This window comes from Brienomyrus brachyistius, unplaced genomic scaffold (genome assembly GCF_023856365.1).
Source record: "Brienomyrus brachyistius isolate T26 unplaced genomic scaffold, BBRACH_0.4 scaffold35, whole genome shotgun sequence".
NCBI lineage: Eukaryota > Metazoa > Chordata > Actinopteri > Osteoglossiformes > Mormyridae > Brienomyrus > Brienomyrus brachyistius.
Window position 1 is genome coordinate 226,748 of NW_026042310.1, and position 13,488 is coordinate 240,235.

At 51.8% G+C, this 13,488-nt stretch overlaps 1 protein-coding gene across 8 annotated transcripts in view; it reads right to left on the minus strand.

Annotated features, from left to right (window-relative positions):
* Positions 1 to 1,460: 1,460 nt before the first annotated feature.
* LOC125721802 (disks large homolog 4) overlaps positions 1,461 to 13,488 on the minus strand; it is a 76,279-nt gene continuing 64,251 nt past the window's right edge. For 7 of the 8 annotated variants that reach the window (XM_048997897.1, XM_048997896.1, XM_048997898.1 and 4 more), the window contains 16 exons: positions 12,903 to 13,072; positions 12,003 to 12,139; positions 11,293 to 11,437; positions 11,056 to 11,194; positions 10,592 to 10,748; positions 9,646 to 9,748; positions 8,579 to 8,693; positions 7,821 to 7,997; positions 7,255 to 7,297; positions 6,931 to 6,964; positions 6,793 to 6,840; positions 6,322 to 6,423; positions 5,808 to 5,980; positions 5,155 to 5,267; positions 4,969 to 5,060; positions 1,461 to 4,777 (listed from right to left, as the gene is read on the minus strand). In XM_048997897.1, coding sequence (XP_048853854.1) covers positions 4,671 to 4,777; positions 4,969 to 5,060; positions 5,155 to 5,267; positions 5,808 to 5,980; positions 6,322 to 6,423; positions 6,793 to 6,840; positions 6,931 to 6,964; positions 7,255 to 7,297; positions 7,821 to 7,997; positions 8,579 to 8,693; positions 9,646 to 9,748; positions 10,592 to 10,748; positions 11,056 to 11,194; positions 11,293 to 11,437; positions 12,003 to 12,139; positions 12,903 to 13,072 — 1,855 coding nt within the window. In that variant the 3' untranslated portion in view covers positions 1,461 to 4,670. The other variant, XM_048997901.1, reaches the window with a different exon arrangement.

A 13,488-nucleotide genomic window follows, 5' to 3' on the forward strand; every position in this document is an offset into this window, starting at 1 on the left:
GTTTAATAAAGAAACTTAACTGGGAGTAAGAAAGTGTGAGGCAGCGACAGTGTGGATGTGTGCGTGTCGGTGCCTGAGCATGTGAAATCCAAACCTGGGTATTCTCTGCGTTTCTCTGGCTGTGACTTGTGGGAAAGAGAGACCGATAAATGCAAAGAAAAAAAAAATACAAAGGGTGAGTACAGTGCAGATATATGCCTGCCCCCACACCTTCCTCCACTGCGTCTCCCTCCAGGCCGTCAAAGCATATTTTCACCTAGGCTCTCCCATCTCTGCTCGCCTGTTGCTTTAACTGCACTGTGTCTTGTTGTAACATCTTTCTCTCGTGCTTCGGGGTGATGAAAAACGTGAGGTGGTTGGCGGGTGTTGGCGGCCCCCTGCCCTCTTATAGAACAGCAGGGCCTGCTGCATTGCAGTGACTCTGAGGCTGCATGCAGCTGTACAGTGATTCTCACTGTGACCCGTGCACTGTAATAACTGCATATGGAATCTGTCTGTGACCCCCTGGACTGCCGTGATGTTGAGACTGCTACTGCACAGTGATTCTTAGTGAACCCTGCACTGCAGCGAATGTATGTTCACTCTGACTCTTGTACTGCAGTGACTCTGGGACTGTTACTGCAGAGTGATTCTCACTGTGACCCCTGGACTGCAATGACTGCATAGTGAATCTGACTGTGACTCTTGCATTGCAGTGACTCTGAGATGGCAGCTGTACAGTGATTCTTGCTGTGACCCCCCCCACACACAATGCAGTCACTGTATGGCTGCTATGCAGTGATGGGATCACTGCAGTGACTCTGCAACTGTTGCTGTGCAGTAATTCCCATTGCATCCAATGCACTGCAATGACTCTGAGACTACCACTGTTATCTCAGCACTGCAGTGACTGTGTAGTGTCCCTCACAGAAGCAGCCAATATGCAGTGTCAATCTCACTGTTGCCATGCGCTGACTCTTTTCATTCTGAAGCTCTGTTGCTGAGTTCTGTCGGCCACCATTAGTGCCAGTGCGTGTTCCATAAACACACACGGCTGCAGACACAAAAATGGGTGCCATGCCCCCTCCCTACCACAGGTCATCAAAGGAAGAGCTTTTGTTTAACTTCCTCGGGGAAATAGGGTGCTGGAATTAAAGCAGGAGAGAGAAAGGGAGAAGGGATGAAATTAAAACTAGAAAATCTCCCTAAAGTCAGAAAAAGTTCGAATCAGCAAAAAGAAAAACGCAGAAACGGGAAATGAGAGGGAATGAGTGAGAGGGAATAGCGCCCTTTAAGTGCTTGATAAATTATAGCGAAAAATGGATTACAAAGCGTATGACTCCCCTCTGGTGGTCATGTTGTGTAACACCAACCAAATCTATGAATATTCAGCGCTCAATCTAAACCTACCTTTGCTGGCGTATTCCAGCGAGCACGAAAAGTTTCCCAGACCACGATACAAAAAAGCGATTGCAAGGATATATTTTTAAATATCATTTATTTATCTTCGTAGCTAATTTACAACAAGCGATCCGTCGAAATAAAACATTTAAGTCATCATCATTAAATCTCTTTCTTGCAGAATAAATTATTTCAAATACACTTTCTATAGGTTGTCTGCATCATATTCCTTTTTTTCTTGTAGTTTGTCAGTTTTAATTTGTTATAATAAAAACTAGTAGATACTTTTTTTACGGTCAGGAATTTGATATGATACGAACAACTGAAACGGAGATGAATAAACAACCAAATTATTGAAGTCATAAAATAAACAGGTTGCAAATTAAAATGGTTACTCCACTGTGTGAGAGTGTGTGCACAGAAGCGTCATGGAAGGAGGGGTGAAACTGTTCGTGTGAGAGATGAACAAAAATGTGTATCCCTTAAAACATTCATATAAAAGACACACACTCACACACACATACACACCAGCTCAGGTACTTGGCTATGGGCCACACAATCTACTATCTGCTCTGGTGACCGAACGCAGATCAGATGTTGCCATCTGTAAATGGAGTGAGCCTCAGCGACTGTAAACCTGTGGAAAGATCCAGAAATATGTGCTCCGGGTTTCAATTAACATCGTTTTAGTTGAGTTCAAGCCCCCAAAGTTTAGCACAGTCTTACATCTGCGTGGGCCAAATACTGTCAAGCAGCTGAGCGAATAAATAAAAACGGCTGAGAAATAAATAAGGTTTAACTGTCGCGCTGTCTGGAACCCAGCGCCGAGTAGCGTAAATTCAACGTAAATAAATAAATAGACAGATGAACAGATGAATGTAATCAGAGCAGCGTTCGATTTTCAGAGCACGTGACGATACGGCTGCGTTTCAGATGTTATTGTAGAAATTTGCTCAGTAAACGAACCGGTGCCGTCGTCCGCGAGCCATTCCGCTGAGATGAGATTCAAACGGGCGGCTTCATGTTTGTCCACGTCTCACTTTTCCTGCAGGACTTCCAGTCGTTCTCCCACAGACACCATTACTGCCGGCGATTCCCGGTGGAAGCGGGCACCCCTCCTGTCCGTATTGAGCTGTGGTTCCAGACTTGGCTTCATCATTAAGGGCACTCGATTTCTCTTCCCGCCCTACCGCCTCCTTCCGTGTCTGGAACAACCTGGTCGAGGTTTGGAGCTTGGTTCCTACGTGAAGGTGTGTGTTTGGTGTTGGGTGGGGGTACCTATGACCCTTGCTTTCTCCCTACAGGGTGTCCAGAGACACACTGCCTTCATAGTTACACGCACCAGGCGACTGGGATCCTCCTTAACAGTCTGAAACTTCGCCAAATCATGGAAGGGAAAGAGTGAGTCATCAGCCACCAGCCTAATACAGACATTGTGGCTGGAGGACTGGTGGGGGGGATGTTTTGTCTTTGATGGCATGGGAGGGGGGTGGTGGAGCTTAAATGGGGCTAAAGTGGGTGGGGGTGATGGCGATTGGGGGCGATGTTGGCCAAGGAACAGAGAGCCCCCCCCCTTTGAGGTATGGTGGTGTTCTAGTGATTGCATCCGCCCTCCCCACCAGGGTGGCACTGAGGTTTCTCTAGCCACGGCGCCGAACTGCCGACCAGCCGGTGCTGGGGGTAGAGATCTGCACCGACGCCAAGCTGGAGCCAGTACTAGGCTCATAGCTCCGCTGAGACCCTCTCCATAAATTCTTTCCTTTTTAAAACCAAGCGTTCATTAAACTTTCATAATCTGGTGCATATTGATGTGAAGACGGCTAGTAAGAGCTGGGAGCTCAGACTCATACAATCTTAATATTAAATGCTAATAAATGATAAAGGTCTCTCCTCAGGGCACTGAAGTGTGCGACCTGGCTCATTGTCATTCCGAGACGGCCATCGTCATGGCGACAGCCCGGAGCTTGGGACCGGCTCGGGACCAGAGACACCTTGGAGGAACGCCGCGGCAAACGCCGGCGTGGGTCTGATCGAGGCTCGGGCGCGATTGAAAAGAACCAAAACGAAATGATCGAATGAAGGCGATGTGATGTCGCTACACAGGACTGGGAATCCTGTGCCGGTCAGTCTCGTTAAAAATATAGATATCATTTAATTCATATATCTGTCGTTTCATCTAAATTTGTTGTCTCTACGTAGCGGTTTTTTTTTTTCTTCTTAATGTAAGGAGGGCCAGAAGAAAGAGGGAGAGAGAGAAGGTGAGAGATAAACATGGAGGATGATTTGGGGGAGCGAGGAATGGAGCCGTTACGCGCCGGTCGGCTCCGGGGCTGATCTCAGACCAGGTCCGGGATGCTGCTGGAGGGCGAGGCGGCTGGGGGATGGCGAGCCCCTAAATCACCGGGTCCATGTCCGCGTTATCAGTGCCCCCTTCCCCAGTGCTATGGACTGCCCATTGAGTCACAGATGCTCTCTAAGTGAAAAGTAAGCCATGGTCGTTTTTTTGTGTTGCAAGGAGGCCAGTGATTGGCTGGGAGGAGTAAGTCTCACCTATCGGATCTCTCCTGACTGACACACATCACTGTTTGCCCATCATTCTCCCGTTTGCCCCCCTCCCCATCTCTCCTCCTCCTCTTTTTCCCTCATTTTCTTCACCTTTGAGTCTTGGGTCCCAATCACCAGAGTTTTTAAATATTCACACATTGGGCTGAGACCAGGATCTTAAATTTTAAGAACCTCGCCCCCCACACCCCCAGGCAGTTCCCTATTTTTGTTTTCTCTTTTTTCCTGAATCCATTGCTCATCTAATGATGATAATTATTCACGGTCCACGATCGGATCCCGCGTCACCGTTTGGGGAGCTGTTCACAGAGCCTCAGGTTGTCCCGTCGCCAGGGGGTGGCGGGGAGGGTGGGGGACGCGTGATCCACTAGGTGTGGACAGACAAGATGGGGGGGGGAACAGAGGGAGGGACAGTGAAGGAGAATGAGGGCTGTCGAAGCCACCTTATGTGTCTGTCCCCGCGACGCCCTAAATGCTTATTTTCCTTCTCCTTCTCACCAGAAGGGTGTAAGATCACGACCCATTACTCTGTCGGTATCCCTTTTCTTTGGGGCGGGATCTGAGCACTGCACAGCTAGACAGTCTCTGTCAGTCTGTCTCTGTATCTGTCTGTCTGCACCTCACTCTCTCTCTCCGTCTCTCTCTCAGAGCGTGGGTGGGGATGGACAGATGGGCGAGTCATGGGTGCAGACGTCGGTTTGGGCTGGAGGGGGCAAAGCGCCGGAGTCTCAGAGTCTCTCCCGAGCTGGAACCCAGATGTAGGGACCAGACTGCTCCTCGATTACAGTCTTGACCTTGTGGTAGACCTCCTCGAAGCTGTCTCCCTCCACGATGGCTGTGAATAGGAGATAGTGACTCAGTAAGGAGTGGGATGGGGCATTTTTAATATTCCAGTGGGGAAAAATGTGCGTGCTAAGAAATTAAGTATTTTAAGTACAAATTAGAGCTACATATCGCAAAGTTTTATGGTGGTCCCGCGATAAGGGTGCAATGCACCCTCCAGGCCACAAGGTGGCGCCATCTCACCTGAAAAACATTCAATAAAGTCTTGCTCCAGCTTGATGGCACGGTCAAAGGCTTTTCGAGCTTGCTCCTCAGTCAGGCGAGGGTTGATCTCTCTGTGAGACAGTATGATGTGGGGGGGGGGTTTGTCAGAGCGGCAGAGCGGTCCATTTACAGCAGAGGGTGGCTGACGGCATACATTTTACGTACAGGACGTTCTCCAGCGACTTGGGCCGGATGAAGACGGCGATGGGGTGCAGCTGGGCGGCCTGCAGCCTCCTCACAGCGTTGGCCGACACGTCCAAGATGCAGTGCTTTCCCTGCTGCTCAGGGGGTGAGCGGACACACAGGCAAGGGAGACAACATGGGGTGTGCCACTCAGATCGGATAGTCTTGCCAGAAATGCCAGCAGCACTCCCTGAACAGGTCATGCCTGATGTCCCCCAGGCCCCACTCTCTAGCTAAGCCAGTTCCTTGTCCCCCCCGCAGCAGAAGCTGTAGCCTGCTTGAACTCACTCAACCATGAACCTGCCCCGTGCACTTGATTACCCCGCTCACATGCCCATCCTCTATGCAACCTGTCACCCCTCCCATTTCCCCCCCGCTCTTTTACCTTACCTGTTCAGCCACCTTCCGACCTCCCTGCCCACCTCTCAGCCTGCCCACCTGTCTGCCTTCAGCTCCGCCCACTTGCTTGGCCACCTGTCCGTCGGGTCCCGCCCACCTGCTCGGCCACCTGCCTGCCCCGGCCCTGCCCACCTGATTGGCCACCTGTCCGTCGGGTCCCGCCCACCTGCTTGGCCACCTGCCTGCCCCAGCCCCGCCCACCTGATTGGCCACCTGCCCGTCCCGGCCCCACCCACCTGCTCGGCCACCTCCCGCACGCTCTGCACGCTGGTGCCGTACAGGTGGCTGTTGTACTGGCCCGCCTCGATGAAGCGATGGCCCTGGATGTCCTTCTCCATCTGCTCCCGCGACGACACAAAGTGGTAGTCCCGCCCGTCCACCTCGTACTCCCGCTTGGGCCGTGTGGTGTCTGGGGGGGGGGGCAGGACCAGATGTCAGCATGTGAGCCAATTAAATCTGCACAACCGTTACGATCAAGAGATGGATGGTGCTGCACTTGAATGGAAATTATGCCCAACTAAATATAAAAAATTGGATATTTATATATGATGATTCCTTATAATGATAAAATAATTCCAGATGTTGCCCTTAGGGTGTCAAAGTGGCTCAGTGGGTCCCACTGTAGCCTCACACTTCCAGGGTTGGGGGATGAATCCCGGCAACCTCCAATGCCACCCACCCCTCCCCCGCCCTTAAATCCAGCTAACATGCTTTCAGGTGCTTTCAGTGCCTTGTCCCATGTGTACTTACGGGGGACACAGGAGCCAAACTTGTCGGGGAACTCGGATAACAGGTCGTCGTTCACTCTGTCCTTCGTGGGGCCCAGGATGATGATTGGCCGTGCATAATGAACTGGGTAAAGAGGGCGGGGCAAAGAAAGAGAAACTAAGCACTGGGACACAAGGAGGTAGGCTGAAAATAAGCCAAGCCACGCCCACTGCGCTGTGCCCAGCAACAAAGGAAACCACAAATTTGTCATCGGGCTACTTTATGCCTATAATTATCCTTTATTAGTGACATTTCAAGAAAAGGCATGATTTATAAACTAACAGCTTTATACATGACGCACTCTGTATCCAGTCAGCTGCGGCCTCAGAGTGGTGTAATTAACGCCTTTTCTGTTTAAACTTGAGAAATGAGGGGAGTAGTGAGACTTCAGGGAGGCTAGGTGGATGGGGGGGGGGGGGGGAGGCGCAAGCAGAACTGAACACTTTCGGTTACCTTCTACCTGCGTGACAGTCTCATAGCTTTTCACCGTGTCCTCTCTCCCTGAAAAAGGAAACGTCACCAAAAAAGAGCTGTCAGTGAGTGTCAGGCTGGTCGGTATGATGTCACAGCACTTTCCTGGCGGGACCTTACCTATAGAGGAGCCTATACTGTCTCGGCTGCGGTCCTGCGTCGGAGAAAGGGAGTGCAGCAGAGAGCGGGAAAGAGGGAGTGAGAGGGTGAGAGAGAGGGGGGCAGGTGCGCACACACAATCTCACTCACTCGCACACAGACACACACATTAGATAGCTGCAGGAAATAAATGAAAAAGTTGCAATGCAGAGTGAATGTTCCTTCGCCGCTTCCCGGCTGGGTGTTTCGAACGCAGAGACGCCTGCTCCTTCGCTCAGAGGTCAGGGGCCCTGGGAAGGTCATATAAGCCCTCTGGAATGTCTGAAACTCATCTGTCATGCTCACCCTTTCTTTTGTCTTCAGCCGAGACCACTCTTTCCGTTCTACCCTAAAGGGGAAAACAGAGAGGGGGTTTTTGGGACATGAGTAATTGTTTTCTGATGGTGGTGTCAGATGACATAGACTGACAAGCGGATTGATGCAATGACAGAGATAAATAGAGAGAGACAGAGGCCAAAATACTGACTGACACAGACTGAGAGGAAGATAAATAACGAGTGGTAAAAAAAAAACTGACAGACAGAAACTGAAACTGCCTGACACAAACTACCAAGCAGACAAATAAACTGGGGTACAAACTGACAGACTGAAACTGCCTGACACAGACTACCAGGAAGACAAATAAACAGTTATACACCCTGACAGGCAGACCTAGTGACTGAAACTCCCTGACGTAGACTATCAGGAAGACAAATAAACAGTCATACAAACTGACAGGTAGACAGAGACTGAAACTGCCTAACACAGACTACCAGGAAAACGCATGGGAAGACAAACTGACTCTGATAGAAAGCCCTGATCACTGACAGGCAGACTGGCAGACAAGCAGAGCACACAAGCAAAAGGCAGACCTCCTCTTGCTGGGTATGAAGCCAACTTCGTCAGCCTCCCCCTGGGCGCTGACGCGCCGTGCTTGCCACCACTCCTCGTCCCCGCAGTCGAGCACGTGCAGGATCTCGCCAAAGTGGAAGCCTACCGCCTGGCTGAGGAAGCCGCAGTCGGCCGTCTTGTCATAGTCAAACAAGGCCCTGACAGGGAGAAGGGAAGCCAACATGTGAGTCACCATATTTATACAAGCAGGAGGAGAGGGAGACGAACATTATCACTGCTTGCTACAGTGTCACATGTCCCTGGGTGACCTGTTAGGGGTGCAATAGGGGCATGGATACCCTGGCGGACCCAGGGGGCCCAACACTTAAAAGGGGCCTTTGAATATGTAAAATTATGAATTTTAATGGGCAGATGGGCCCAAGGTGACATTTTGTTAAGGGGTCTAGAATTTTTCGCTACACCCCAGGTTCATTGTGTTTTTTGGTTACAGATTTGTATCTAGAACTACTTGCATTGTGTGTGCGTGTGTGTGTGTGTGTATGTGTGTGTGTGTGCATGTGTGTGTGTGTATGTGTGTGTGTGTGTGTGTGTATGTGTTTATATGGCCAAGTACCATACCCTACTGTACAACAGCAGAGACCTTCTGAGGCTGGACTCTCCAGGTTACAAGTCTGTACTCTTAACTACTTTAATGACCTTTAATACAGCAAATTTCCTTATTGACGCTCTTGAAGGTCATATACTGGTGTGTTGGTCAAAGAGACAAACCCTCAGGTACCTGATGTAGAAGCCCCTCTTGGTGTTGCTCCTCAGCGTGGTCGTTCCTGAGCCCATCCCACTGTTCAATAGCTGTTCTCTCAGGTCATGGATCTTTGCCTCGAAGCGGCTGTACTCTGAAGAGAGGCGTTACGCGCATCCCAGTCAGGAGATGTAACAAACACAGACCACACGCATCCCAGTCAGGAGATGTAACAAACACAGACCACACGCACTCCAGTCAGGAGATGTAACAAACACAGACCACACGCACTCCAGTCAGGAGATGTAACAAACACAGACCACACGCACTCCAGTCAGGAGATGTAACAAACACAGACCACACGCATCCCAGTCAGGAGATGTAACAAACACAGACCACACGCACTCCAGTCAGGAGATGTAACAAACACAGACCACACGCACTCCAGTCAGGAGATGTAACAAACACAGACCACACGCACTCCAGTCAGGAGATGTAACAAACACAGACCACACGCATCCCAGTCAGGAGATGTAACAAACACAGACCACACCCATCCCAGTCAGGAGATGTAACAAACACAGACCACACGCATCCCAGTCAGGAGATGTAACAAGCACAGACCACACGCATCCCAGTCAGGAGATGTAACAAACACAGACCACACGCACTCCATAATCCCTGGGCTGTAAAGTACCATTTATTCTGGTGTGCACTGTACCATACGCCCTGCTCTGTACTGTACTCACCCACTACTCTGTCCTATATCACACACAGCCTTTCTGTGGTACTGCATCATACTCCCTGGTCTGTACTGTACTAAGCTTACCCACTAGTCTCTACTGTATCACAGACAGCCTCTGTGTGGTGCTGCACTGTACCCCCTGGTCTGTACTGCGACGTACCCCCTGGTCTGTACTGCACCATACTCCAAGGTCTGTACTGCACCGTGCCCCCTGGTCTGTACTGCACCATACTCCAAGGTCTGTACTGCACCGTGCCCCCTGGTCTGTACTGCACCATACTCCAAGGTCTGTACTGCACCGTGCCCCCTGGTCTGTACTGCACCATGCTCCCTGGTCTGTACTGTGCTGCACTGCACTCACCCTCCGGTCTGTATTGTGCGATGATGGTGACAGTCTGCCCGGCGTTCTTCAGTGCTGCTGCCGCCTGCTCGTGTGTGGCCGTGCGCAGGTCCACGCCATTTACCTTGGGGGGGGGGGCATATTGTAGCAGTCAGTATGACCCACACCGAGTCAGAATTACCCCGACAGGTATGGAGCGAGGATCACAGGCATCAGGGTGGATCTAATGTGTCTGCCCTCCTATCTCGGGGCCTCAACCAATCACAACAGCCATCTACCCCCACCGCTGGAACACACCTCAATCCCGCGCTGCCGCCCACCTGGGCCGTGTGTGTACTGCAGCATCCTGCAGCTGATCTCAGCCTCAGCTGCCTCTGGCTACTCTCCTATGTGCTCACTGCTGCCACCTGTGGACGCAGTGCTAATGACAGCTAGGTGTCAGTAAGCCGGGCTTGAGCAAGATATTATTTTCATGTTGCGTGCCAGTGAATTTTTGCCCTTGATTTTATGCTGGGGCCCTACTGCTATACTGATCTGGATTTCACTGGCGGGACGTCATGTTATTCTTGATGCGAACGTCAGCAGAGCGGCAGTGAGGTGAACAGGGAGACGTGGGGGCGAGAGAGAGGGAGAGAGGGAGGGAGGACTCGCAGGAAGGGACCCCTTCATGACACATCGCCCACATTAGGTCTGGGTCCCTATTGGGCCAGTGAAAGACCCCAGGATGTACGGCAGTGGGGGCGGGGGGGTAATCAAGTGGAACAAATTGAAAAAGAGATGGAGGGATAAGAGCAGACACTGGAGAATTGGGGCAAAGGAGAGAGAGAGAGAGAGAGAAAGAGGGAGAGACCGTGCAAAAGATGGAGGCCGTAGCCCAGAGGCGGGTATGGAGGTGAAGGACAGGTAATATAGCCTGAAGCTGCCAGTGAATGAGGGAGGGAGACTGGGAGGGGGGGGGCTTACTCACACTCAGGATCTGGTCCCCCTTGCGCAGCTCCCCGCTCAGGTCGGCGGGCCCCCCAGCCAGGATGAAGGAGATGAAGATGCCCTCGCCGTCCTCGCCGCCCACGATGTTGAAGCCGAGGCCGGTGGAGCCGCGGTGGATCAGCACTCTGCGGGGATCCCTGCAGGCAGACCGGGCCGGTTCAGCAGGCACGCCGGGGATTATGGGTGTGATAATGGGGGGGGGTGATGGAAACAGGTCCCCGTGGAAGGGTGTGAAATAGAGGAGGGAGTAAACTGTGGCTGACAGGTGAATCACATCCATACATCCATCCACCCAGACGCTTATTGTTAATGTTCTGATTTGTCGCAGGACGTTCATTTGTTCAGTGTGCAACACTATGGGAGTAACAACAGGAAAGGGGGATAGGATGAGGAGGAACAGGAGAGCGATGGGGGGGCGGGGGTGCGCGGCGGAGAGAGACTTGCCTGGGGATCTCGTCTTCTCCCAGCATGCTCTTCATGACAGGCGAGTACCTGCTCGGGGATGTGGGGGTCAGGGCTTGCGGGTACTCCGAGCCCAGGTAGCTGGAGTGGCCCACCTCGTTGTCCAGATGTGGGGAGTATGCTGAGAGGTGCAGGAGCAGGGGGGGGGGGAGATTAGGAGGCCGCACGCTGACACACGGGCAGGCATGCACACGCGTGAGCGGGCGGGCCGTGACTCACAGCTGGTTATGTCGGGGGGGTTGTAGGAGTTGGTCAGGTACAGCGAGCTGGGCTTGGCTATCCGCAGGTACACCACCTCCGCCGTGTTCTTCAGCGCCCCCACCGCGTCCTCGTGCATCACGTCCTCCAGGCACACATTGTTCACCTGCAGGGGGCAGCACAGAGATCCCCGAGCTTCAGGCGCGCGTCGCTCATACCTGCCTGGATACCCCTTGCTCTCAAGTCGAGATCTTCGGAATGGAAACGATATAGTCGACTCTGTCGCACAGCTGTTAGTTACAAATGGCAGCCCAGCTGCAATTCCCTACATGGACATCAGGGGGTGCTGTCGCTCCAGCAAACCGTGCACATTCTACGCAGCCAGACATTTAGTGTCTTTCAGTCCCCGCTGAGCATATTTTTGTGATGCTGGTGAAAATGCTTTTGGTCCCGGCAGATCAGACTAATCTTAATACAGCTAAGGCAGCTAGGGAAGATGTGAGGAACGGCGCCGCCCTGCTGTACGGGGGGAGGGGCATGGTGTCTTAGTGCGTACGTGTCAATTGTGTGTTTAATTTGCAGGTGGCTTTACTGTGTGCAGTGACTTTACACAGCTAAACATGTCTAATAATACTTCCTGTAAATGACACTAACCCATCCCGTCTCCTGCATGCATGTGTGGTACACGACCCATTGGCGATGTCCCTGTACGCATGGGGGAATCAACTCACGGCCAGAATCTTGTCCCCGATCTGCAGCCGGCCGTCCTTGTGCGCGGCCCCGCCCTCAATGATCTTGGTGACGTAGATGCTGTTGTCGCCGGGGATATGCTGGTTGCCCACGCCGCCTGCTATACTGAACCCCAGGCCTGCGGGCAAACCCAGATCCATCAGCGTCATCGTTGGGGACGGACAGCCCATCGATTCGTCACTGCACTGCATGACATGGTCTCTTAATGATTTACTGATTAAACGGAAGACACGCAAACTTCGCTTATTTAGTAAGCAGACACCTCTACCCAAATTTCACAAACTTCGGCAGCTGCAGGAACAAGGATACAACAGAATTGCCCTACTGTAGGAACAAAGATACAGCAGAACTGGCTGTATTGTCAGAACAAGGGTACAGCAGAAATTCTTGTAATAACAAGGGTACAACAGAAGTGCCTTCTTGTAGCAACAAGGGTACAGTAGAAATGCCCTATTGTGGGAGCAAGGGCACAACAGAAGTGCCCTTATTGTCAGAACATGGGTACAGCGAAAATGTCCTATGGCAGACACAAGGGTATGGTGGAAGTTTCCCATTGTATGAACAAGGGTACAACAGAAATGTCTTACTGTATGAACAAGGGTACAACAGAAATGTCCTACTATATGAACATGGGTACAGCGGAAATGCCTTATGGCAGGAACAAGGGTATGACGGAAGTTTCCCATTGTAGGTGGAACGGTACAACAGAAATGCCTTACTGTGTGAACAAAGGTACAACAGAAATGCCCTACTATATGAACAAGAGTACAGAGGAAATGTACTACTGCTGGAACAAGGGTATAGCAGAAATGCCCTATTGCATGAAAAAGGGTGAAACAGCCTAACCCCACTAGGGATCTGACCCCACGAGCTTCTGTTACCTTTGGGCCCCTTGATGAGCTTGATCTCGGTGACCTTCTCGGAGCACGGTTTCCTTCGCATCACGTAGAGCCTGACGATGGCGCCGGCCTCCTTCAGGGCTTCCACGGCCTGGCTGTGTGTCACCTCCCGCACGTCGGCATCGTTCACGAACAGGATGCTGTCGTTGACACTGTGGGGACAGGAGGAGGCGTGCATTTCACTGTCCCGCCTTCGGCCCGGTTGGCCATCTTGGGTTCAGCGTCTTTTCTGAGACATGTCGGTGAGTCCCAGCATTTAAAGTTGCAGTGCTGTGTAATGAAGCGCGGCGCTTTAGGGTCAGTGGGTCTGCCCCTTTAACGAAGCAGCTCTGGTTCACCTTTCAGTAAGACCCCCTCGGCTCTGAATTCGCGTATCAACAGGGGGGACCGGTCCTGTAAACGCGGCGAGCGGAGTCACTGACGTACAGAGCTGTGACCGCAGCAACGGCGCAAGCACAGTCAGGAATACCATGGCCTCGCGATTTAACATCGCGTGGCATTTTTGTTAATTGATTCTCATAACCCAGCGCCGGGGCTGTAGCTGTGTGTCAGCGTCACAGGAGTGTGG